Source organism: Phymastichus coffea, unplaced genomic scaffold (genome assembly GCF_024137745.1).
Source record: "Phymastichus coffea isolate CEN01 unplaced genomic scaffold, Cenicafe_Pcof_1.1 PCOF00072, whole genome shotgun sequence".
Lineage (NCBI taxonomy): Eukaryota > Metazoa > Arthropoda > Insecta > Hymenoptera > Eulophidae > Phymastichus > Phymastichus coffea.
In genome coordinates, this window is record NW_026706883.1 from 1865 (window position 1) to 28926 (window position 27062).

At 43.9% G+C, this 27062-nt stretch overlaps 1 protein-coding gene across 1 annotated transcript; it reads left to right on the forward strand.

Moving 5' to 3' along the window:
* The first annotated feature begins 15442 nt into the window (after nt 1–15442).
* LOC131667964 (DE-cadherin-like) lies at nt 15443–26898 on the forward strand. The gene is given in 16 exon segments (XM_058941750.1): nt 15443–15482; nt 15832–15905; nt 16192–16333; nt 17319–17557; nt 17880–17903; nt 19588–19776; nt 19869–20429; nt 20598–21177; nt 21262–21443; nt 21657–22305; nt 22387–22787; nt 22886–23174; nt 23275–23534; nt 23618–23833; nt 23912–24248; nt 24324–26898. Coding segments are annotated over 16 exon segments (4479 nt in total). The 3' UTR covers nt 24620–26898.
* The last annotated feature ends 164 nt before the right edge of the window (nt 26899–27062 follow it).

Genomic DNA, 27062 nt, shown 5'->3' on the forward strand with positions numbered 1-27062 from the left:
GTATTTTCAAACATAAAGCAGAAAAGTAAAGATAGTCTGGTCAAGCGGTAAAAGCTAAGCAGATAAAAAAATATGCAAGCGAGTGCAGGGAGAAGGAAGGCAAGGCTCGCGCGAACGTTGACTCCGTTAGTGGCGGCGGAGCGCGAATGCGCGATCAACAAGTAGTCGCGGCACTGTCTGCGCGTGCTTGCGATGGTGGGGACTGGGCTGCAGGGCCGGCTATAAGTACGGCATGTGCCCAGTCTTGGGTCTCTGTCACAGGACAGCTTTGTAGGATCGACCTGACGTACAGCGAGGTTGCATTGTACAAATGTGATAACGGAGTCGAGAAGCGCAACGCTCTCTCGCCGCAATTGCCGGAAGAAGAAAACAAGCTTCGGTCGGCCAATCCGATTTATCCTGGAATGCCCCCGATTCGATGTGTCCCAGATAGGTCAACCGGAAAAGCAGCGAGCGAGCAATTTCAAAGGGCGCTCCGTGCTCGCTGCAGCCAAGCAGCTAGGTGGAGGGGAACGACGTAGCGCGTTGACGGTGCTGGCGTTCCCACTTTCTCTTCGCGGCGCGTCGGCAGAGAGAGATATATATATATATATATATATATATATATATAGAGAGAGAGAGAGAGAGAGAGAGAGAGAGAGAGAGAGAGAGCGCGCGCGAGCGAGGCACCCGTTATCGCGGCGGCTGTCTGCTAGTTGGCCGAGGGGAGCTCGACCGCGAGCAGCACGAGTATCGGCAGCGAAGTCGACGATCGTGGCGTTGCCGGCCGTGTTGTCGAGCTTGCGGCTACGGCCTCGTCGCGGTTACCTTCCGCGATCGAGCCGAGGATGAAGCGGCTAACGCGCGACGACTCGTCGCGACAGAGCCGAGGCATCGGGACGACGACGACGACTGTTGCCGCCGCCGCCGCAGGCGATATCGTCGAGGGTGCTTGAAAGTGGACGAGTCGGTCTGGCGCGAGGGACGCGCGAACCGGTCGCTGTCTGCGGTGCCGAGTTTCCGAATCTATAGCGTAGGAAGATGGAAATAGAAGGCATGGCGGTGACGCAGAAACCCCGCTGCTTAATGGGCCGCAGGCATCGCTCGGCCCGGTCTACGCGCCGCTGCTGGCCAAGACTCTTCAAGAGCGTGGTCGCCGCGGCATTGTTACTTCCAGCGATTGCGCTCGCGACAGCTGTCGGTGAGCAGTCGATATTGCATTATTCTCCTCGTTCTTAGCTTCTTAGTAGGTAATGTTGTGAACTTCAGTTCTCGGACCTCTTTTGTCTACTTGGAGCTAGATCCTATGCCGCTTGTGCTCGTACGCTAACCGAGTTGCGCGTGAAAGCTTACGCGTAAGATAGCTGCAGTGATGTTAGAGAGAGAGAGAGAGAGAGAGAGCTGTTGAGCTTTTGAACTTCAAAACTAATTTGCATTGTTGAATTTGTAGACTTGTACTATTTGTATCGAGCCTTTGAAAATTGAGTCGAATCGGCTACTTACACCTGTTTTACCCGTTGCGTTAATATTTCGATTTACCCATAGAATCGCACAATATATAAAAAGCTCACCAAGCTTCACAGCATGTCTATTGCGAACGAGATATAATTAACTGTTGGAACATTTGGCGTAGCCTGGTAACTGTTAACGAACTCGCTGTAAACAATGCCAGAGCTCGATGCGAAAAAGTTTCAATTGGGAGCGTGACTGAAAAAACTGAAAACTTGTCAGCCGTAAATTTTCCAGAGGAGACTGAGTATAGGGACGAGCACATGCGTGTATAGATATCCCCTACAGATCGACCGTGCAGATAGGAAGTTGATTGAACTATGTCACCGGGGCTACACAGTGCACATGACTGTGCGCATAGTTCATTCAATAAAGTCAATTTATCATTTATTGATCTTTTCTATTATATCAGCCAATAAAGTCAATTTATCATTTATTGATCTTTTTTATTATATAGAATATATCGCGGTAAAACTGTATGGAGTTGGTATGAGTTAGTTATGAGTTATAAGCTCATAAATAAATGTTTAATGTGTTTATGTACGAAGTAGAGAATAAGTGACACAAATAATGTTGCTGGTTATATTAAATAATTAATCAGAAATTAGATTCTTTTCTCTTCTTTTCTCTCTTTCTCTCTCTCTCTCTCTCTCTCTCTCTCCTCGTAATCGCAGATATCATCAACCATAAGCATTACCTTGGTAACTCGGAATCGGCTATTCCAGTAGACTCAAGGCACAAAAATCGTCCGGGCTCGCGTCGCCGCCGCTGCTCCGTTCATTCTCCCTCCCGTGCAGTCGTTAACGAGATCACACGCTCTCGCTCTTTTCTGGCCGAAAAAGAAAAGCGGCAGGCGCAGCAATTTGCGCACCGAGGCTTTGTTCGCTGCGGAAGCAACATTAGCTGCTATAAAGAAAAAAAAAATGAACGACAAAAAGAAAGACGCTCACCCTGCCCTCGCAAAGATTGTAGCAGCGCGCATCATGGCCAGTCGCAGTCCTCGTTGGCTCCTTGCGCCTCGTTCAAATCCAGCGCTCGTCGCGCACGCGACGCAACAGCCGCATTCGGCCTGCAGCGTTGCAAAATAAGCAGCGCGCCAGCGAAGAGATCGGCCACTTGTTGTGCGTCCGTGCAAGCGGCTACTTTGGCACGCGCAAGCTCGACCTCTTCGCGTGTACACGTACATACGCCTGCACCTGTCCCACGCCTATTACGTTGCGAACTCTGGCAAAGAGGCGCTCGGAGAGGAGCCACAGCTGCAACATTCCCGGATGTGCCATGCCAATTGCACTTTTCCGGGCCAAGTTTCTCGTCGCGGCCTAATGGACGCGTGAAAATTTGAAGAGCTACTGGTACTGGCTCACGGACGCGGCGAAGGCCTCGTAAAAACTGGCATGAGTTACTTAGTCGGAGCGATTTGGCAGGAATCGGGTCGTAGCGTGGTTTTGGAATAGCTGCACCCGACGTAATATACACTCTCGCGAAGCGAGACGCTTGGAAAAAAGCCCTGCTCCCGTGACGATATTCAACGTTTCCGTTGCCTCGATCTAATAACGATTCGATTTAATCTCGCACGCATTCGAAGTTCACGAGATGTTTTTAATTTTGAAACGAGCTGACGCTAGTCGGTTGTGAGCGCGCGATGTTATCTTTATGGCGAGAGAATGCTCGAATCAGTAAGGAGCGCCTGCAGTTTACAAATATCCGAAACACGAAAGCGTGATACGGCGTGCGAGTGCCCGTAGTAGTGGTTCTGCAGTTTCGGTCAGACATTCTGTGCTGCAGCAACAAGCTTACTTGCGTATATCTTTAGTTACAAAAGATATAGCGTTATTGTGAGTGTCGACTTGAGAAACCGTAAAACTAACTAGATCCAACGTTATACTTCTCTTTTATTCAATTTCTTTTCGTGTATCTTGTTTGTTTATGATATTTTTTATTATTGCCGATTAACAATGGCAAATTGCACTTTTGATAGCGGCATTTATTTTTAATGAAGATTGTGAAAAAAACATTCCATTTGTTCGTACTACTCGATCGATGACTCATGTCAGTTTGAAAATTAAATAAATTCAATTTTGTAAAATAATTTATCATACCGTCTCGGTTAGATTTTATCTTATTAGAATAAGGACGTGGTTCGATATTCGATCGAAATACAGGAATTTCTGCTACTTGGTAAAATCTATGAGCCGACGCGCAACAGCAAGTGCACTTAGCATACTTGACTTCGTTACCTTGCGCCAGCTAATCAACGCCATTGCTCACTATATTATACAAAGCTCCGCAGACGGTTCAACGATTGTGCCGAAAGAACATATTTTTTTAATGCTGCTAAATTAATTTGGTTATATTTTAAACAGTGACAAATATTACATCTCCGTCATTTCAATCCGTCAATCAGCGTTCACGGGATAAAATCATCTCGAGCAACTTAATTATCAGTGTCTATGCTTAAAACGTAAAGCTCTAGCCGTTGTTCCTTTGCTTCAACGCGAAGAAAAAAAAACTCTTTACTTCCCTCCCTCCCTTGAAATTAACATCTCATTCGTATTTTAGACTTGATAGGAAATTGTGATATGGGAAAGGTGTCAAATTAAAGAAACACTTAGGAGCCAAATGATATATAATTTTGGCTCCAAGGAAGAAAGCCTGTTGCCAGGCAAAACTCCCTCGATCGGAAACTAAATTGAAATTACAAATAATAATGTGCGATGTTGTGGTGTATGTGTGTGTGTAAGTCGTTGGTTGCCCGTCTGATTGAGTAGGCTGCGAAGCAGCGGTTGATCAATTGATTGTGATTGTATAAGCTGCGAAGCAGCGGTTGAGTAATTGAATTTTTTGTTGTATGAACTGCGAAGCAGCGGTTGAATGCGTGATGTTACGAGTGCACGTCACGTCAGAACATCGAAAATAGAATTAATTGGAATGTGGGGAATGATGATAAGGAAAGAATTGAAAAAGAAGAGCAAGATTTGTGAGATGAAAGGATGCGTGTCGCGACCGCGCACACGAAGGACTCGCGAACAGGAACTCTTTGTGCGATAATATTGAACCACTATTGATTGAAATTCTAATTCTCTCGCGAGCGATTAGTACGTCCGGCAACATTCGATGCTGAATCTGAACTAACACCTTTTTTGTTCCTTCGACACGCGACCTCTTGTGAGAAAAGCAGAGAAAGCAGAGAGCGAGAAGGAAAGAGAGAGAGAGTCATAGGAGAGATTAAAGATCAGATAAGAGCTTGGTTTGAAATGACGTGGCGCGCTAGCTCATAATACTGATTGGCATGATAGTGTTATTAAGGAATAACGATACGTTTGAAAATGAGTTGAAATTTAGTCGGTTTCGACTAAACAATCAGTAATTGAATTGCGAATCGTCGGTCGACTCAGCCGGCGCGCACCGTTAACACGTTTCTATTGTCGACGCGTCAACATGCAGAACGCTATAGCGCGAAGACGCCCCTTTAGCGTTACGTAACGTGAGAATGTCGTCGTGGATGTAAAAGCCATCTTTTGCGCTACTCTTTGTACGCCAGCTGTGTGTTCCCTCGTACGTGCGCGGATGTGCATCAGTCGGTCTTATCGTAGGTTTGGCTCGACTCTGAGAGCGCACACGAGTTGCCGGCTTCCGTGCCACTTTTCTAGCTCTCGACGATTCGACGATTTGCCCTCGAGAAAGTGAACCGCGGCGGTCGCTGCTCGCGATAAACGTACATAGGAACCACCTAAGGAGAAGCCCTCGCAAGTCGAGTCCGAATAAGTATGCCCCGAGATTACAGACTACAAAAGCGAGCGGCCGAGCCAAATGTCAGGCTGCGGTTCCAAAATGCCATACTCCATTCCTGCACAATTCCATTTATAAATCCGACGATTCTCTGTGCGTTTCGGGCAATGCGTGGTACTTGCCGAGCCCCTCGGCAACGAAAGCGAGAGCGGGGAGGTCAGAGCGATGGTCGATCTGCGCACACACAGACACCCGCAGTTCTGCGCGACACGCAAGCAAGAACTTGGAAGGTAACAAACCTATATCGCGTCCGCGACGCACCTCCTCTGTGAGCGTGCAAGCTCGGTCTTCTCAATAGCTCCGATTCCAACGCAGAGTTTGTTTCGTTCTTCCATACGCCATCAGGCCAAAGCACACGGGCTGTTATTAGCTTGTTTCGCGGCTCCGCCAGCACGCGCTCACGCATCCATATATCGAATATATTAATAGTAATATCAATACCATGTCAGTTTCCGATTTATTTCAGCTCGTTTCGATTCACTATTATTAGCGTTTAATTAGCCAACAAAATCCCTATCATGTTACTCATACCCAACTCCAAATCATACTAGTTCGCAGATCGACTAAATATAAAAGATATTTTGCGGCTTCGTTCGTTTTAGATTTTGAAAGTACACCTTGTGACCTACAAAGAGAACAAAATGAGAAAGGCTCAGCTATTTTTGGTATCGATTGTATTTATACTAGACACCACTGAATTCAATTTAATTAAATACATTTCTTTCGCTTTGGCGGAAGAGGATACTAGCCGTGACTTGGCATTTGTAACTGATAGACCGGAGGAGCTTTCTTGCAAGCTGCGTGTATCGGGCTAGCGTGCAAGATAAAAAGTGAATCATTGAAAAAGCGTGAAAATCGGTTTAATTAAATTGCCGACTTGATCGCCGCGCGGCGTTCGTTATTTCGAGTTCGCACGAGAATGCCGCGCAAAATTGGCATCGACCGAAGAACAAAGGAGAAAAAAGAACCGACAGCGCTTCGAGAATAAAGCGAGGCGAAAGCGAGGAAAAGAGTGGAAAATAAAGTTTGGCGATTAATAGGTGGAACTGCAACGTCGTCACGATAAGCGACGCAGTCGAGGCACTATCGTCGCATACGTGGAAAGGGGAGCGGCGGGCCAGCTATCCTCGCGGGCGTGGATGTGTAACGGGAGGGAAAGGAGCGCGTGCACGCGCGTTCACGTGCAAATGCCGACTCAAAGGTCGCGCGAGCTGCTTTCTCGTGGCAAAGAGGGCAGCATGCAAATTGCACGCAGCGACGGCACGGCTAATGAGGCTTCTCTTTAATGCTGTCCGACGCGGCGCCCTTTCAGGTGATTACATCATGGTCTGCCCGAGCGCCCGTCCGGCCGAGTTTTTCAAAGGGCAAATCGTCGCGAGTTAGTTGTCACGGCACATCTCTCCCGGCCTGGCGTTGCACCTTCTCCTCTTGTTATTCCGGAGTCGCTCGGAGTATTGACTTCGCCGTAGCTCTCTTTCGACGAGTCAAACGCGGCGGTACGTGGCGTGAGCTCCTGGTGGTAAAGCCGAATGACAAAAACGAGAAGCGTAACGTTAACGATTCGCGTGGATACGAAGCGAACGAGCTAACCATCGGAGTGTCGAGCGTTTATTTGGCTGTTGCCCGCTTGCGATCTTTATCGGAATTTACCGCCGGTGAGAGCAACGCATGGTTGACCTGCGGACACCACCCATCGACAAAGAGAGAGAGAGAGAGAGAGAGAGAGAGAGAGAGAGAGCGAGTGGGGAGGGGAACCTTTTTTTTGCCAGCCGCTCTGAGAGCGATATTATTTTACGGCTTCGGGAATTCGAAACGTTAACGAAATATCGAATTGTATTTTCATGAGCATCCCGTTAATAATTCAGCAGCCGCATGAACAATGAGTAAATCGAGAATTAGCGAGAGCAAAACAATACGTCACTTTCAGGCTTCTCATAAATGATGCCCACTGCTGTCGAGCTCGCGCATCAGGCGTTTGTAGCCGAGTGCCCAAGTTCGGCGCGCACAGTAATTTCATAATTTACATATAAATAGAGAGCCGCGCTGCATTGACGCGCTGTTATTTTATATTGATATATGATATCGAGGGAGGAAGCGCGTGGAAATGAGGGACCGAACGGAAAAGCACGGCAGAACTCTGGCGGAAGAGAGATTGAACGTGGATAAGAGTGGAGGCTGGCCAGCATTCCTTTCTCAGGCGCTGAGCGCAGCGGAGGAAGAAGCGAGACTCGAGGCAGCCGCGCCAGTAGTACAAGCGCGCGCGCGTCAGACAGCAACGCTTGCGGGCTATATAATAACAGAGCCACATAAATATCCGGCGCACGCGACATTGGATCCGAGTAATACGTTTTGCCAGCGTTTTCGTGCAGCTTTATCTCGCTTGCGCTGCAGGTTATATATAGCTGCAGGCCACGTGTACACACACACACACATACACATATAGTAGCGCGCGCGTATTTCCAGCGTTATTCCTTATTTTTTTAGACGTCTTCGAAGCTCTTTCGTTCTATATCTGCTTCCCCTCAATGTGTTAATTATTGCCGGTGAGAAGAGTAAGATATTTCTCTCTTTTCATTCATTAGTGACCTGGCTAATAAAAATAAAAACTATATGTCTCGAAATTAATAACTTTTCCTATAACCGATGAAGAAACAATCGTCTGCCTATCAAATTAGTTATAGAAGATGATTATTAGGGATCAAAGCTTTTTTTCTCGTGCGAACCCATAGTTTTTTTTTTTTAGTTAATTTAGGTTGATAATACGAAGCTTTTTCAGCTAGCGCGAACTATGCAACTGTGCAAGTGATATGTTTGTGTTCTGCATTTAAGCTTCGTTCTTTGACGAGGATGGAAAGAAAAAAATGGACGTAAAGCATGCAACAGAGATAAATGGAGAGAGAGAGAGAGAGAGAGAGATTAGATTAAACCATTTTTTTTATTTAGCCATGGGGTATAACCCCGTAGGCTTCAAGAAAAATAAAGTGCAATTACAGTAATAAAACAATAAGACAGTAAAATAACAATAATAATAAGCAATAACAAACATTAATAGACCGAAAATACGCAATAATAATAAAACAATAAAACACGTTAGATAACATACGCTATACATTGGCATTATAACGAGACACATAACAGGATAAAACGCAATAAGAAAGGCAATAAGAAATGACGGAGTGTGAGACAATAATATCACACTGATAAAATAATATAAATAACAATACAAAACTGGAGATACACAGGTCGCTGAGTACAGAGAAAGAAAATAAGTCGCATAAAAGAAAGAGGGAAGAGAGTCGTGTGAGCAAAAAGAATAGGTGGGCCTCAAAAAAGAAATGACCTCAAGGAGGCAGATAAATCTAGTTGGTAACAACAATTAATGCGAGTCATGTGACAACTACGTTGGAAGGATAGAGGGAGGAGAAGAGGGATAAGAAGAAATAAGATCTAGACAGAAGACGGAGGAAGATTCAATACTCCAGGATTTATGAGTTAAAGGGAGGGAAATTATAGGAGAGATAGGAACCAGGTGTCTGCAGGTAATTTGGACTGTCAGTGAAGGCTGAGACGTTGAAAGGAAGGGATACTGTGGGTAATTTTCGAAGGGATGAGAGATTTGTTAAAGATTCGGACGTGACCCTCTGGATGAAGTGCTGATGTTCCAGGACCGTAAAGAGGGAGAACAGCCATGACTTAAGCTCCTTATATCTGGAAATGTCAAAGTCAGTTATGGATAATTGATTTAGCAGGTACATGGAACGAACTGTAAAAGAGAGGTTCCAAGTCGAAGTACGTGGAGCCGGATATGAGAAAGCTGAAGGTGGATTACGAGAGGAACGTTTTATATAAAGACAGTTTGGAGATTGGAAATAGGTAGTAAGGTATGAGGGATGAGAAAGACAAACTGTTTTGTATGCAAGAAGGATTAGTGAAATATTTCTGTGAGATTCAAGGGAGAGCTATCCAAGACGTAATCTATGAAAGGTGACGTGGGATTCAATGTCGGAAGATGGGATGAAAGGGATGTAACCAGTAGCAAAACGGACGCAAGCATTGTGAGCAACTTGTAGAGCAAGCCGCCTGGTTTTATCCAGGTTGTGGAAAGCAATAGAAGCATAAGTGAAGTGAGGGAAGATGAGGGATTTGATTAGATAGGATCGGGTGGAAATCGAAAGGGACTTCCTGTAAAACTTAAGTGAATTTAGATTCCTGTAGATCTTTTTGAGCGTATTGTTGATGTGAGTTTTCCACTGTAATGATAAGGAGATCGTGAGTCCAAGGCTTTTTACGGATGAGGAAAATGGAATGATGATATTATTGATGGAGATTTGGGGGAGGGAGTCAAGATGTAAGGAGGATAAGTAAAGCTCACTGCCGATAACAATGACACGGGTCTTGGAAACATTTAGTTGGAGACCATTTGAGGTAGCCCAGTCCGCGACTGCCTGGGCGTCAAGTTGAACTTTGGTGAGGGCTGGAGTAATTTCAGAGGAAGAGCAATGGTGATAAATTTGGGTGTCGTCAGCATATATCATATGCTGACAGAAATGCAGTACCTTGGGAAGATCATTAATAAAAATGGAAAATAGAAGGGGTCCAAGAACGCTGCCCTGGGGCACTCCTGAGCAGACACGCAGCCAGTCAGACAATGAGCCCGCCCGATCAACCACAGCCTGGGAACGACCCGACAGATAGCTGAAAAATCAGCGAAGAGCTGAGTCAGCCAGGTTACAGGCCCGCAGCTTCCGGACAAGCAGGTCATGAGGAATACTGTCAAACGCTTTGGAGAAATCAAACAAGACAAGGATCGTGAGCTGACGCATCTCAACAGCACGTCTGACATCCTCCAACAGACCAATCAGAGCGGTCTCAGTTGAGTGCCCCCTGCGAAATCCAGCCTGTCTTGTGTCAAAGAAATTGCTGGCCTCCAGATAATTCAAGAGTTGCTTGTGAAGTAAGCGCTCCAGGACCTTAGAGGACTCGCAAAGCTGAGCTATCGGCCGTGTATCAGAGGGAGACTGGGGTGATTTAGTTTTTGAGAGAGGGCAGATGATAGTGCGTTTCCAGGCTGAGGGAAAGACTGAAGTGAGGATGGATTGGTTTATTATAAGTGTGAGGAAGGGAGCTAGAGAACCAAGACCAAGTTTTAGCATTCGGGAGGAGAGGCCATCGTTTCCTTTGCCTTTGGAGCGAAGGGCAAGGACCTCAAACTCAACTTCACGCTGGGAGACAGTAGAGAAGGTGAAGGATTGTGGAAAATGAGCGGGAATCGGTTCGAATATAGGAGCATTAATTATGTCATCGAAAGCTTGTTTAGTTAAAGCAGGGTGACGAGAGGCAACTGAAACGTAGTAAACGTTTAGAATGTCAGGGGAAAAGAGGAGTAGTGGGGAAGGAAGAGGATTGGAAGCTACCCCCATGTCCCGGAGGGCTCCCCATTTGTGTGTGATAGACTTTGCATTGTGGATAGTGTCATGAATGAAGGAATTCTTTGCAGTGTCTAGGGAATTTGAGATTTGGTTACGAAGTAACCGGTATTGGGAAAGTACTTCAATAGAACCTGTCTTTTTGTAGCGAAGGAAAAGATGATCACGTGTGCGCATCCTGGATCGTAGCTCCCCAGAGACCCAGGGCTTTTTCATGGATGGGATAGTGATCTTGCGAGGTGGGGCAAGCTGATCAAAAGCAGCAAGTACATTAAGAGTAAAGACAGATTCAAGCTGATCAAGTGAGTGTGAGAGGTCCGGTGAAGGTCCGGAGAAGAAAACTGAGAGATTAGTGTCAATTATCAAATTAAGGGCTGAGGGATCAATGTGTTGGAGAGGACGGAAGGAAAAAGTTTTCATGGTATTTTTTATGTATGTAGCTGAGATTGAGACAGCGATTAAGTCATGATAAGGAACAAAGGGTGAATTAGATTGAGCAAACTGTAAGATGTTAGTTGAGTAGTTGGTGATAAATAAATCAAGGGTTGTGTGTGTGATTTCCCCAGTGGTTGAGATAGGATGATGTGTAGGTGCAGTAGAAACAACCCTTAAGGCAAGAGAGTCCAGGTGATCACGAAAAGCACGAACATGTGGAAGATCAGAGGTGAGATCACAGTTGAAATCACCTGTGATTAGGATATCGTTGTAATAAGGAAGAAAAGTAGAGATGGAGTCAAAGAAGAAAGTGGGGATGGAGGCTGAGGGACGACGATAAACTACGGCAAAAAGTAACCTGTTACGTCGATTCTGTTGAATGTCGGCAATTATAAATTCGGGAGTATTATCGTAAACGGGATCTGACTCGGCTAGTATTTTGACCATCAATGGGTTCCGCGCATAAAAACCAACACCTCCACCCTCCTTGCCCACACGATCATGTCGTACAAAATTGTAATCCGGAAGAGCAAGGTGAGCATCTGATACAAATTCGCTGAGTTTGGTTTCGGAAATAGCTATTAAGTCATAAGGGACAGTCTGGACTTCAGCCTCAAGGAGAGAGAAATGAGAGGGTACATTTAATCCGTTAATATTGACGTGTGCAGCAGTGAAAGATAAGTTTGACTCATCTAAGTTGTTGGATTTCAGTGTATGTCAGATTTGGTTGGTATTGATTTGATGGGGCGAAGAGGGTAAGGGGGACAATCGTCTGTGAGTATGAGGATGCTGCGTGGGTGGCCTCACGGCAGACGGTGTCACGCGTTGGAGCGGCACAAGCCCGCGTAAGTCAGCCTCAGTTATAATGGGGATCAGCTCGGAGCGCTGAGTCTGCCTGCAGAACACTCTCAGATTACGGACCACTGGCCAGGCATAACCAAGCTCAGCACTAACCTTTCTCGCCTTTGTGAGAAGTTCGAAAACCGGCTTCGGCCATATTGGACGAACGTAGACTCTCGTCGGTCCACCGGTACCAAAGATGGACTGGGCGGTGTGCTCATTTAACTTCGGCGAGAAACGCAGAATCCTGTCCCTGATTGATGGAGAGTCCACAAGAAAAGCGAATGAGCGAGTAGACCGACGAGCAGCGCCGGGAAGTGATAAAGAGCTTTGGGAAGTGGCAGAAGAATGGCTCCAATCACGCGTATGTATGATTTGCGGCAAATTGTGCATCCCGCCAAAACCGAGCGCAACAAGCAGTGAAGTTGCTGCTTGGAAGAGTGTGCCTTTATAGTCAGAGGGCAGACCGTGGACGAGAAGTTCCGGCTCATCTGTTACTGCAAAGTGAGCGTCCCTGACCTGGTGCTCCATGCGCAATTGAGACCACAAATCACGCATCTCTTGGTGTCTGCTGGCATTTAGTTGGGCCTCTTGTTTGAACCACTCAGGTGCATCCGCCATGGTAGTGGAGCGATCTACGCCTAGATGTGAGATTGAGTGCGACGACGATTGAAGATGGTACTGATTCGCAGCGAAAACGTTGGTTGCAGGAACGGAGGACTCAGGTGACGAATGAAGAGGCGCAGTACAGAGGTGTTTTGTTACCGACGACAATAACGGCTGAGTAGGCGAGGCTAGGCGTTTCTTGGCCCGGACGAGTATCGATGGAGAGTGTCCGGTAGGCGTGGCGAATAACGCAGCTGTATTGGCGATCGGTAATTGGTTGGAAGGTGACGAGTCAGCACAACATATAAATTCAGTAGTTTTAGATATCGGCCTAGAGTTTGGGGATATACAGTTAAGGTGGTAAAGTGAATTGCAGGAGCCGCACAAAAGAGATCTGTCGAGTCATCGTAATGGAAGATAACACTTAGCGCAGTCTCTAATTGACATTAAGAAAACGTAAGGGATTACAGGCTTAAGGATTAGAGGATTAAGAGGGAGTCGAACTACGTTAAACTCAACAAGTAAATAAACTGGAGAGGAAAGAGCGAATTAACGTAGTCGAAATGGTCAAGATAGTATTAATGTGATACATAGAAAATTTGGCGCGAACAAGAATAAACGAGTTTCGCAACTCCTACCCGCAGTTACATGAAATGCAAGATATTTTGAATTTCGCGGGAAAATTGGAAAATTTAGCGGGAATATTAATTAGCGGAGGAACTGAACATAAAAGGCGCTCGGAATTATGAGTACTTAAAATAGGTCGCTTAACAATAAATTGGCAGATGGCTAACAGAAACAAACAAATCACTCAATCGAAGAGGCAACGATGACGGATACAGGAGAAATTGATGAAGGGCACAGCCGGATAACGGAGCGATAATTATTAAATTAAATTTTTGATGTTTCTCTCTCACTAAAGCGGTGCGTAGGCGATGACAATGTGTTCTTTAGTAGCCGATGTTGCAGGAATCCGAGGTGCAGGAATAATCTATGTGGTGCGAAATGATGCCAGATGATACCAGTGGCTGCTGAAGTCTCACGTACATTCAGATTGAGATGGAACAGGTTATGTGACGACTGTAGATTGAGGTAATGTGTAATTCCAGGGCAAATTATGCACTAACTATCTCAAGCCTAGCTGCCCCTTGGACTACACATCACCAGAGAGAGAGAGAGAGAGAGAGAGAGAGAGAGAGAGAGAGAGAGAGAGAGAGAAAGCAAAGCGATTCTGCAGGCGCAAAAGAAAGTTCAGTTAGCCAAGTGTCGCACAGCGACTGTCTACAGTCACGCGCGTGGTTTTCTCCTCACACAGTCTGCGCCCAACGAGCATGCATGTACGCGTGGTGCGACTTGCACGATTGTAGCTCCCAGTTGACTTCCTTTGCATAGGCTTGCACTGCTCTCCACCCCTTCCGCCACCGTATGCTAGCTAGGTGTTCGGCACCGTTGTCGAAAACGTACGGCACAGAATATAAGCGGCACGTGCGCTGCCTGGGCGCAGCAGCCAAATTGTTCGTTCGATCGGGCCACTCGCCGTACATTGATACTTACGTGTAGCTGCCTCAGCACTACTGCACATACGTGTTTGATTAACATTGCTGCGTTCCCTTCCCTTTCGCTCTTGCTCTCACGCACGGGGACGCACAATCGAATTAGCCCCTCCCCGTTCGCATTGTTAGATACGTTCCCGCGGCCCTCTTGTGATCTTTCAATCGGGCCCGTGAATTATTGATTGCGTGGCTCTTTCTCTCTCGTGGGGTATATCTGTGTGAAAGGAACACACCTGGCAACATACAGCTGTCGGCCAGTCAATTATTAAACGCGCGGTTATTATTGATGCATCTTTTGCTGCTACTTGAATATGGATAGCTGGAATGACAGGGAAACTTATCCGGCGCTCCTCAACTCTTGAATTATATAAATGTTCGCTGTATCACGGGACTGACCGCTGGGATACGAGTCACGACGATGTTTTCTTTTCTTTTTTTTTCAACCGTATGTAAATTGTATTGGCCCATTTTTTGCTAGTTTCCTTCCAGTGTGCAGGCGCACGACGAGAGCTAGCCCAATTAACACTGGTTGGCGCATTTGAGAGGCTCTTTTTCCTCTCTCCTTCGCACAGATCAACTCGACAAAGGACAAGGCCAGCGGCTCTGTAATTATCCAGCCCACGGCGCGCGAGCGAAGGCCTGTCATCGGGCGTTCATACTGCTAGTAAGAGAGGGAGAGAGGAGGGGGAGGGGTAAAGACAGACAACTCTTCGTCGTCGCGGTTAATCGGAACAGAGAGCAAATGAGGCTTAATGTTTTTCTCAAATACATGCAGAGGACCAAAGCCGAGTCTAATTACAAACGCGAGTTTGCTCTAAACGCGGCTGGCTGCATCGGAAATGCAGGCTTTCTTTTTACATCGGATTCGGAATGGCCGCGAGGTTAGATTTGTCGATAGGAGCAGACACCGGCGCGACAATCAGCGCAGCGTCAAGGGTGTCGAATCGCACGGAGGATAAAGCGTTGATTACGCGCCGGTTTACCGGACGTTGATTGTTTCGACGGTCCAGCGCGGCTATCGACGAGCTGCAGCTCCGCGAACGGTATCGCCATATCGAGTGCCACTGCGGCTGACAAGTCGATCGCCGATTTCAGATGAATCTTTCTCTCGGCCTCGATCGAAAACACTCATAAATCCAGTTCTATTTACGCTAATCCAGCATTGCTGCCGATCACGTAACGGCGGCGCTATAAGTGAATAAATACACGAGTTGGTAGCTATTTAGGCCGAGTCGACAAATTAGCGCCACTTTGATAATACTTGTTAGGAAATTGCTCGATACGGCCTGCGACGGCGAGGACGACATGAATCTGTGGACGGTGGATAGTCGCATCGCAGTTGGTCGTAATTACGATTGTTGCAGAGGCTTCGTTCAAGAGAGGACCGATTACGTGACTTGTTCGCGTTATTATCTCTGCGTATACTTTTTTATGGATCGAATGCCTTTAAACGGATTAAATTTCCAGCGCAAATGGAACTTTTTAATCGCAATTCACTGTCATTGATTGGCTTCTTGTTATGGCAAGTTAATCCAGTTTGAGGCTGATCCCGTAGTGTAATGGAGGCAAAAACAAGCTGATAACCGCGATCTAGATCGATGCGAGTCACACCGCCGTGGTCGCGGTTTCAGAGGGGAAACGCGTTATCGAGTTATCTTTGCCGGGTGCAAAATAACGTGATTTTTTCGTTGCAGCCGACGTACCGAAAGTGCGACACTCGAGGCATTTGGACTCAAAGACGTCGTCACGGACGGACCTGGAAGTGCTGGTAAGCGAGCTATCCCACAAACAATTAACGACGACGGTTCCCGCGCTTGGGTAGTCGCAGGCCATCAAAACGTAGCTAGTTTCTCTTGAATCCTCAATACGCCGAGTGAGCATTCTCATTTTGCGCTGCTCACACATTTTTTTCGTCCGCGCGAGGCAGCAGCTAACCGCATTATAGAGCTCGAGAGAGGCAAATTGTAGCGGCGAGTCGTAGACGAACTGAAAGAAGAAGCAAATCATCCGTCGTGCGCTTCATTTTTACCGTCTATTTGCAGAAGCTTCTGCAGCAGCGGAACAGCGATAATCATAATCACAAGCCGGTCTTTGCCAAGTGCTCGGACTACGCGCCCATTGTGAAAGAAGAGGAGTTGCCTGGCACGCCGGTTATTCAAGTGCAAGCCGAGGACCGGGATCCCCTCGAGGAGGGAGGTAAAGTATATGCGCAGCTTCCTCACTTATCGGATTTTTTTCCTTTTTTACCTTTCAATTTTCCTCGCATTGTTAATAAAATTTACTTGGAGACTCGATCCCTTCGTCAAATTGTTCTGGACGATCGCAATTTCGCAACATCCAAGTTTTACTGCACCAATAAATGTGTAAAGCTGTTCAAATATTTTAAGAATTTAATCGGTTATTTGGTTTACCTTCGCAAACGGAAAGAACCAAAGAAAGGCAGACGGATGCGGTTGATGTAAGAACTTTATTGATTGTGAGGTTGGCGGAATACACTTGTAGATGACAGAGAAAAGATATATGTATTTACATATATATATATATATATATATATATATATATATATATATATATATACAGACCACTCTTTGTACTCAATCGTGGAGAGAACCGGCAATGCTCCGACCAACACGAGATCATAGGCTCGACTCGCCCCTAGCATACATGCCGTATCCAAAAGAACACATATAATGGTGGCGCTGCTGTCGCTCTCCCTGATTGCCAACTTATACATTAGACAAATGTACTTATAATCTTTTTTTTTTTTTCTTAACTCCTAAATATATGTTTCCCTTTTACCTCTGTGATAGTCATGCATACAGACTGTTTTAATAAAATATATCAGTGAATGATTTGATCCAGCGATATTATTGATTAGTATAAGTTCGATTAAATACATAAGTGAATTACGATGGCGCAACGATATTATTGATTGAGTGAAATTTTGATTTTGAGATGTTCACTCTATTCTTTACTAAATCTAGTTTTTTATTGATTAAAATTCAATGGATTATTAAAATTTTTGTGAAGTAAAATTATAAATAGTACTTTTAACATTTTATTTCTAAAGTGGATTCATACGGAAGATGAAAAGAAGGAATAAAAAATTAGATAGATGCAACTATAGAAATACAAGTAATAAAGGCGATCTAGATAAGCTGGCGTTGTGCGTTGATTGTAGGAATGATCACATATAGCTTCGTGACAGCTAACGGAAAGAAACTCAAGTTCGACATTGACAATCAGACGGGACTAATAAGGACGACTCACGCTCACGACCGCGACGAACCTGCTCGCGAGAAGGAGGTTTACTTGACGGTTCTTGCCACCGACAATGGTCGACCACAATTCGACGACGTCTGCACCTTCAAGGTCACCATCGAGGACATCAACGACAATGCGCCCGTCTTCGACAAAGTCGTGAGTGCGCTGTATATTTACTTTTGTACGCCTCTCAAGCGTACAATTTCGTTCAACTGTTCTGCTAACTTATCAGCGTTTTTCCTCGCTCACGTGTGCATCTATCGTTCTTTCAAGCCAACTTTATAATCGATGGAAAATCTAAAAATGGACAACAAGTTGACTTCTAAGCTTTATTTTCTTTTTCTTCTCGAGTCATTTGGATCAGAGATTTGAGTGCACGATAGCCGGCGAGTGAGAGAAAGGTGGAGCACCGAGGTCGCAATACTAACATGTCTGTCTTTTTTCGATTTTGCTTGGATTGTTTGCCTTCTCCGTATAGGACTTCTGGGGACCAGGGCCGAAGGTTGGTCTGCCGAATTTCTCGGTGTCCATGCACGCGAACACGCACTAATGCAAATGTACGCACGAGCACGCACTCACACATCTGTCATGTCTTGCGAATACTAAGACGACGCGCGTCGCGTGCCTCGACATCCGCACGAACGATACGCGTGACTTTCCGTATGCTCCACTTTGACATTACTTTCTTGCATACGCTGCTGCTCGCAAATCTGTGTCTCCTTGTTTTCTTTATACCCTCATCCAACCTCGATACTTGCGCCGCTTTACATATACCAACCAATATACTCGAACATACTATTGTATATGTATGCTACACGCGCACACCTCGCGAATAAACTCACGAATAAACGTACCCGACGCGAGCGCTCGTCTCGTTATTTATCTATATTTCGTTTGTACCTTCGCCAGCCTCCGCGTAAAGCGACCACCTCCGCGGCTACGGATTGCACTTCCGCGAAACGACCCGTAAATTGCCTCGATTACATTACATCGCTGCGCGACATCGATCTTCTCATTTTGCCGGCAACATTTTTCTTTTTCAAGTCGTAACTATCCTTTCTCGCAAGAGGACCCGAATGAACGCGATGCGAATCAGAGCAATCACATCTCGATGGATATTGTCCGAGTGTGACGCACGAAGTTGCGGGGTCGTCGAACTTTTGCTGATTTTCCAAAACAGTAACTAAGTTTTTCATTTCAATTTTAAAGCACTCTTCCACACGGCTGTCTCCACTAAAAATGCAAAAAACTTATTGATTGAATCTCCAGCGATTACCAGTTGTGGGGGCTAGCTTTGCAAAATATATCCTCAAAATTTTCAATTGTAATCGAGAAAAATCATTGAACGAATTCGATTGATCAAATTGACAAAACGAACGTCGAGTTGACGTGGTTGATCGGCCGAGTTGATCAGTTCAGTGAGTTACGCGTGGACATCGGATATAGTTCAAATATGCATGCATATATGTAGATTAGAATCCGGCGCGTGGTGTACAATAAGGAAATCGATGGCACGGTATACGGTGTCAGCGTGGCGCATTTAACACCACACGGCATTACGCATGATTGTTTCGGCAATAAATCGCAGCCATTATTTTCAGCTCGGACAGTTGAAATGTTTTTGTAGATGCGCTAGATGCTGAATGATGATGTCGATCAATCCCGAAATATTAAAGGCTAAATAGCCGTGCGCCGGCGCCGGACTGCAGTTTCTCATGATTGACGTTGTCCGATGTTTGATGTTCGAATAATGTAGTTGGGGTTATAAAGCTGTAATGCGCTTGGTACTCGCTCCCATGGCGTGCATGCAATCAGAGCGCCCTTTTACATTAATTTACGTCGGCGATGAGCCCTCCCTCCGGCACCATATCTACTTACATCTTGTATATGTATTTACACATATACACGAATACAACAATAGCTAACTGCGTGTACGATAGGCAGTGGCTAAGCGGCAACAGGTGTTTATTATTGTACGAGGAATAACTTAGATTTATGCAAGGAACAAAAATTTGATCGATTGCAGCCGTGAATATAAGTCCAAGTAAAGCTGCGAGCTGCCGATAAGATCAATCATGAATAATACGTGGGTGTTAAATTCACAATCGATCGCCTCATAAACAGCTTGTCGCATCTAGTATATAGTCCATATTTGATCGGCGCGTTTTGCCACGATTGCTTCGCAGTTCTACAAGGAGTCGGTGCCGCAGGATCTGTCGGTCGACAGGGAGGTGATGAGGGTCTCTGCCACAGACATAGACAACGGGCCGAACTCCAAGGTCCAATACAGCATTTTGCCCAAGCGCCCCGAGGACAGCGTCTACTTCAGGGTCGACGTCAACACCGGCGTTATCTTTTTGAATCATAGCATAGACGTAAGTTAGCCCTGACGAGCGCGACGCGCGATAGAGCGAACGAGCTTGCGAGCTCGCGGATGGTTCAGTCGTTGACGGACAAGCTTGCGCAGAAAACTCCGGGCTACTGGTTCAGCATGACGGCGACAGCGAGGGACCAGGGCGACGAGCCCAATCAGAGCGTCATAAACATTGAGATTCGCGTGGTGGAGTCGCACAAGAGGGCTCCCACCTTGACCTACAGCCCCGACGACGTGATCAGGCTGCCCGAGAACTTCAGCAACTACGAGGCGGGCATCGTGCGACTAGAGGCCGTCTCTAACGTCGACGACAGTCTCGATTACTTCCTCTTCGAGCTCGTCACTGGCAGGACCGAGCAAACCAACAAGGACAACACCTTCAGGCTAGTGTCCAACAGGAACACCGCCGAGATCAAGCTCGCCAAGTCGCTCGACTACGAGAGCAACAACGAGTACTCGCTGATCGTACGCGTGCAGAATAAGTACCAGCTGGCAGCTGAGACGATGATTTACGTCGAGGTGCTCGACGTCAACGACAATATCCCCGGCTTTCGCGAAATGAAGAAGGGCAGCGTGCTGGAGAACGAGCCGCCCGGTACACCGGTTATGCAGGTTCGAGCGATCGACGCCGACGGCACTTCCGCTCACAACCAGGTGAGCTTTCGATCCGATTAGTATTGAATTATTTCAGTTTGATGGCAAACTCCAACCGTGGATGCCCCATTTAGAGAATGACTTTTCTGGCTTAAGAACGAGCCTTTTTTCATGAAAGAAATTTTATACCGGAGAAAATCAGCTGAAATTCACGCGTTGTGTTCGCAGGTAACTTATGCGCTTGGCAACTACGACAAGTTGTTCGCGATCGACCGTTACACGGGCAACATCACCACTCTGGTGAAATTCGATCGCGAGTCCGACAACACGTATACCATCAAAGTGATCGCGACGGACAATTCGCCGAGTGCCCTTTACAAGACGGGCGAGCATAATAGAGGCGAGCAGAATTTCCGCATCGAGATCGCCGATAAGAACGACAATCCGCCGCACTTCAGTCAGCGCGAGTACACGGCCAACGCCGTACCCGAGGACGCCAACGTCAACGCCCTCGTGACGGAAGTAAAGGCGCTGGATGCCGACACGGCCAGTTCCATCATCTACAGCATTCTCTTTGGCAACGACGACGATAGTTTCATGATTGAGAATACCACCGGCAGGATTCGCGTCAATCAGCGTCTCGACTACGAAAAGATTACTCAGTACAAGTTGACCGTCAGAGCCTTCGACGGGGTTTTCGACGACACGACCACTGTGCGCATTTTCATTGAGAATGTCAACGATAATCAGCCTGTTTTTGAAATCTATGACAGAAATCCGATCATCGAAGAGGAGAAGTCCTACAAAGGTAAATCCTTAGTACATTAAATTTGCCAACATTTAATTCAAACCCAAGTTTTTTTTTACTGTCTTTGTCACTGTACTTCAACAGGTTGCCTTACTACAATCACCGCTTACGACGCGGATATCAAGGATAGACAAGCCGATTAGCACATTGTCTATTCGATATTGAGGCCGGAACATAAGTCGCTAATTCACATCGACAAAGATGGCTGTATGATATTAAAGAAACCTTTAGATCATGACTCACTACACGGTTATCCAGTTTGGTCGGTAAGAATTTAAAAACAAATTTTAAATAAATAAAATTACAAATTGTTTCAATATACGCATTGGCTATAAAATAAAAGTATTCAATATAACTTTAGCGCTGCATTATTTTTTAAAACGTAAAAACAATAATTGTTAAATATATAAACTTTCGATAATTTTGAAATATGTAGCTTTTTTTAATTATGAGTTTTCTTTGATTCGCTATTTCTGCAGATATCTGTAATCGCGCAGGATGAAGATGGCGGACCCAACTCTCTTCGTAATGCGGATTCGATAAATATTACTCTGACGGATATCAACGACAATGCGCCTTTCCTTGACATGCCAAATGTAGTTTGGCGCGAAAATCAACGCCCGGGTAACATAACTCAGCTTCGTGCGCGAGATTATGATTCCGATGAAAACGGTCCACCTTTTACATACAGAATCGACGTCTCGGCCGATTATGAGATTCTCAGAAGCTTTGAAATTCTCGGCAATGATTTGTGGGCAAAAGTAGAATTCGACCGAGAAGAACGTAAGAGCTACAATATACCGGTGGCTATAATTGATCATGGCACGCCGAGCCTTACTGGCATTTCATTACTAACAGTAATTATTGGCGATGAGAATGATAATCCAATGCAGAATGGCTCTAGCTCTATTTTTGTTTACAATTATAATGGGGAGTCGCCGGTGGTCGATATCGGTAGGGTCTACGTCAACGATCCCGATGACTGGGATTTCGAAGACAAAACTTTTTCGTGGCGCGACAATCGTCCTGAGGACGGCTTTTTGCTGGAATCGGCCACGGGACTAATTACTTTACTTCCTGATATTAAACGCGGAACCTTTTTACTCAAATTCACCGTTACCGAAGAAAGTAAGTAGCTCTAAAAATAGATCTACCACGTGGGCTTTAAGTACTCGTGACAACGAACTAACATCTAAAATGAAATTCCAGGTTTTAAGATAAGAAGACACCAAGTTGAAGCAACGGTTAAGGTAATCGTTAAAGAAATCCCTAAGGAAGCAGTGGTCAAGTCGGGTTCTATTCGTTTTCTTGAAATCACTGCCGAAGATCTGGTTGCACCGTCCAGCCTAGGAATTAGTAAAAAGGACCTACTTCAGAAGCAGCTTTCGACCATATTCAATACGTCTGTAGAAAATGTCGACGTTTTCACGATCCTACACTCGCCTTACCAAAACGATTCCGTCCTCGATGTGCGCTTTGCCGTTCACGGCAGTACTTACTACGCTGCCGAGAAGCTCAATACAATTGTTTCCGATCATACCCAAGAGATTGCCGATCGCGTGGGTGCTCAAGTTTTGCTGATCAATATTGACGAGTGTCTATTCGAGAAGGTACGTGTCGTTTCAAAGCTCTCTACGAAGGCTCCTTCTTCTTGGCGGGCGGAGAGAAACTTGGGCTCATACATAAACGTCAACTCGAATGACTACAGGTCCACTGCAATAGCTCGTGCAGAAGTTACTTGAACATAAGTTCGACGCCGTACGTTGTTCACACGAATACAAGCTCGTTCGTGGGCGTGGAAGCCGTAGTGGATCCGCAATGCATCTGCCACGTGGACGAGCCAATCGACAGACTGAACGGCAGCACGTCCCTCGACACGAGATGCGAGTACCCACCGGGATTTGAGGGGCCGAGATGCGAATTATCGATCGAGTTTCAGGGGGACGGTTGGGCCATCATGCCTCCACCGGGACAAGCCTGCAACGAGTCCTACTTGAGTGGGTTATTTTGTATCCGGTTTTCTATTTGTTCTGCTCGTTAGCTCGTTCGGCAAATGTCACGAGCTGTTATTTAATTTTTCCTTCATTTGATTTCCAGGCCTTGAAATAACATCGTATGCCAAAGATGGCTTAATCTTCTATTTCGGCCCGATGATCTATTCTCAAAAGTTAGGTGTTCAAGATTTTATGTCGTTAGAATTACAAAATGGAAATCCTGTGCTGTACATGAATTATGGCCAAGGTACCGTGATGCTTGATAGATCCAAGTCTAGCGGCGAGAATAACGAAGTTAGCGGTAACCAAGTATTCATCGCTGATGGGAAACCTCATAAAATAGACATTTGGTGGTCTAAAACTGTAAGTCGTTAAAATGATAGATGATCGTTGAGTTCGATAATTCTTATTCGAATTATATCTTGAAAACTCGCTAAATATTTAAGAATATTGAAATGAAAATTGACGGCTACGTGCAATCGAGCTGTACGAGATCGGAGGCACCCCTCGGCACGCTGGAAATTCTCAATGTGAATAGTCCAGTACAAGTAGGAGGCGCTCAGAAAAATTTGTTTGATTTAGGACAAAAATTCAGATGGCAACATGTACCAACTATGAAAGGATTTGTTGGATGTATTCGAAACATGACAATCAACGGAAATGTATGTTTCAATGATGTAATTATAACCACAGTGCTGTTCTGCAATAAAGCTAATCGTTCTGAATGATTTCTTGTACAGACCTATAATCTTGGTATGACAGCGCTGTCGCACAACGCGAATCCAGGATGTAGTATCGGCATGGCGAAAGATGTTCTGTTTGGAATAAACTTGAATTTATGGGTGGCTATTTTCGTTTGCCTCGCTATATTGCTGATTTTATTGTTGGCGGTTGTCGTTCATAGACGTAAGACGGGCGATTTGTACAAAGATATAGACGACATTAGGGAGAACATTATCAATTACGAAGATGAAGGTGGTGGCGAGGTCGATACTAGCTATGATCTCAACGTACTTCGAACAATGTATGATCGACCGAACGATATAAAGGTCGATCGGGCCTTTCTCCGAGAAAGAGGTAACTTTTCAGTCGCACAATTTTTTTATTATTCCTGAAATTTATTTAATATGACAATGAAATTTATGTTTGCAGAAACGGACCAAGTGCCAGGCACATGTGGATTTCTCGATAACAAAAACGAGTATTACAATAAAAATTCGAGTAGATATCCTTTCGACGACGTCAGATATTATGCTTACGAGGGCGAAGGCCATTCTGAGGGTTCGCTTTCCTCTCTAGCTTCTTGTACAGACGATGGTGATCTCAAATTTAATTACTTGTTTAATTTTGGTTCGAGATTCCGTAAGCTCGCTGATATGTATGCTGACGTAGCTACAGATAAAGAAAACGAAAGTACTGTCGACCGTGAAATAGAAAGTTGGCGTTGAATTATTATACAACAACTAGTGAAACTGTAGTACTTTATTTTTTAATTTTGTTTTTTGTAGTTGTTAATATGCGGGTTCGTTAAATTTGTCTTTTACTTTACATTGAATATTAAACGAAGATTTTCGTCTTAATAATGTTCAATCATATTATTTACTTAAAAAGAAAAATATTGTGACGGAATTGCACTTATAGTTTGTTGTTGCTAGACAATACGATAAATTAGATACATTTAATGAATAATATGGAAATTGTGATGAACAGTATATTGATAACAGGGTGAATTTATGTAACTACTAGCGCAATTAACTAATAACTAGTCATCCCGTTCGTATTATAAAAGCAGTATTATATTCAGCACGTAGTAATTATGTACGTTATGCGCATTCTCAATGAGGAGAAGCTCGAAGCTGCGAATCGCGATAAACTTCATCAAGTTCACGGATGTATTTACTTTTTGACAGTGTCATGACGATTGGCAACGTGCGTAAAATCTTGATCGACATCTCTCTGTTTGAGAGAAATATACGAGAATGAAAGTTTGGAGGACGTAGCCTGGTGCTAATTATCCTAAATCTTAAGCCAACTATATTGTAAATATTCTAACCGGTATAAATAAGAAACTGTTGATTAAGAAAATGATAACCATACTTTTTTCGAATAAACATCAATCATAACAAAATTAAAAAGAAATAGAGATATCAGTAAGAAATGTTACAGTGTGAAATGGCCAAAATAAAACATTTCTTGCGCAAACTGAATTTGATGAAATTTGTCTTCTTTACCTGTAAAAAATGTTTTGAAATTAAATGTTACGTATTCAATGATTTCGCTAGAATGATTTAGATTGTCACCGGGAATAATAAATAATAATAGCTTTTGTATGGTGTTTATAAGAATTTGTAATTATATTTAAATTATGTTTTGCACAAAGATTTATAATTTTTTTGTATGAATTAAAAGCGTGAAGATTTATACATAATTATGTAGAGTCGATAGCTTGACTAGATTAGTTTTTTGTATTCAAAGATCAACATACACATATTTTTCAGTTGGCAAAGAATACATGTTATTTAATTTTAAAGTTATTGAAATAATATAGACGAAAAGATTTTCCTTATTACTCGTTTCTAAGAAAACGATTCGCCGAAGGCAGTGTTTTTATAATGAAACTTTTATAAAATGTTATTTATCGTGCATATCTCATAAATATGTTTTTTAAACGTTTCAATTTTATTGAATATTTTATGCATCATATTTATAAATCAATATGTGCAAAAAAAGTAGTGAATTTTATTCAAAAAAATATATATTTAAATAAACAAAAATCGACTGCTACAGCATGGTTTCATTCTTAATTTTGTTATTATCAAGAATGACGATAAAAAATGCATTATGATTGAAAAGTATAGCATTATTCTCAAAATAAATTCGAGCTAATATTTCTGTTTTGAAGGTCCTTAAATGTAATGTAATTAATTTATTAACGAAGATACTTTCCAATTGATACTAGTAATCATAATGCGTTTGATAAGTATTTTTTACTTAATCTGATTAAAGTTATAAGTATCGTTTATTAAGTATTTTGCGTTTATACATTTTAATTTGAAGATCTTTGTATTATAAATTCTTGATCTCCAGAATAGAATTCCAAAATTACTAACCACTTACTGTACACATATTATATATAACGAATCTTTATAGATATATGTGAAAAACATTATATTCAATGTAAAGTTAAAATGTAATAACAGGTAGTTTTATAAACGAGGATTGTAAGAGTAAAACGTACCAAAGTTGATCCTGTAACATTTTTATCGAGCATGAGAGATTGCAATACGACAAAAATAATATTCAATTTAAGATTAAAAGTTAAAACAATGAAATTTTATTCTACAATGGTATCCTAAAAATAATTTTATCACTGTAGCGTGATGAATTTCGAAAACTACCGTTTTATTTTCTTTTCTACAAGAGCGGGAATCATTGCACAAAATTATTTTTGATCAGCGAATCAATTAAAGATCATTGTTCAAGCCTAAGCCATAAGATTTCATCGATTTACGATTGTAATCATTGCTTGATCATTTTAGTTTGAAAACTCGTTGAAAAATAAAGTAAATGAATAAGTAGGAAGCGTAAACTATGAAACACAAGAAATGAAACACAATTTTTGTAAGCCGAGGAGACGTGTAATGGAGTTAAATAAAATGATTCAGATATAGTAAAACTAAGGGAATAAATGTGAAAGTGGATGACAATTTGTTTGTTTCAATGTACATGTATAGGAATATTCCATAATTATATAAATGGCATAAGCCAACGAATACGTGATAATTGAATGATATAATATAAGTCCGATCGTTCGTACCACGAACACCCATTCCCATCATCGATCCACTATTAATTTATGTTAAGCTCCATGTATTTTGACTTTTTTACCAT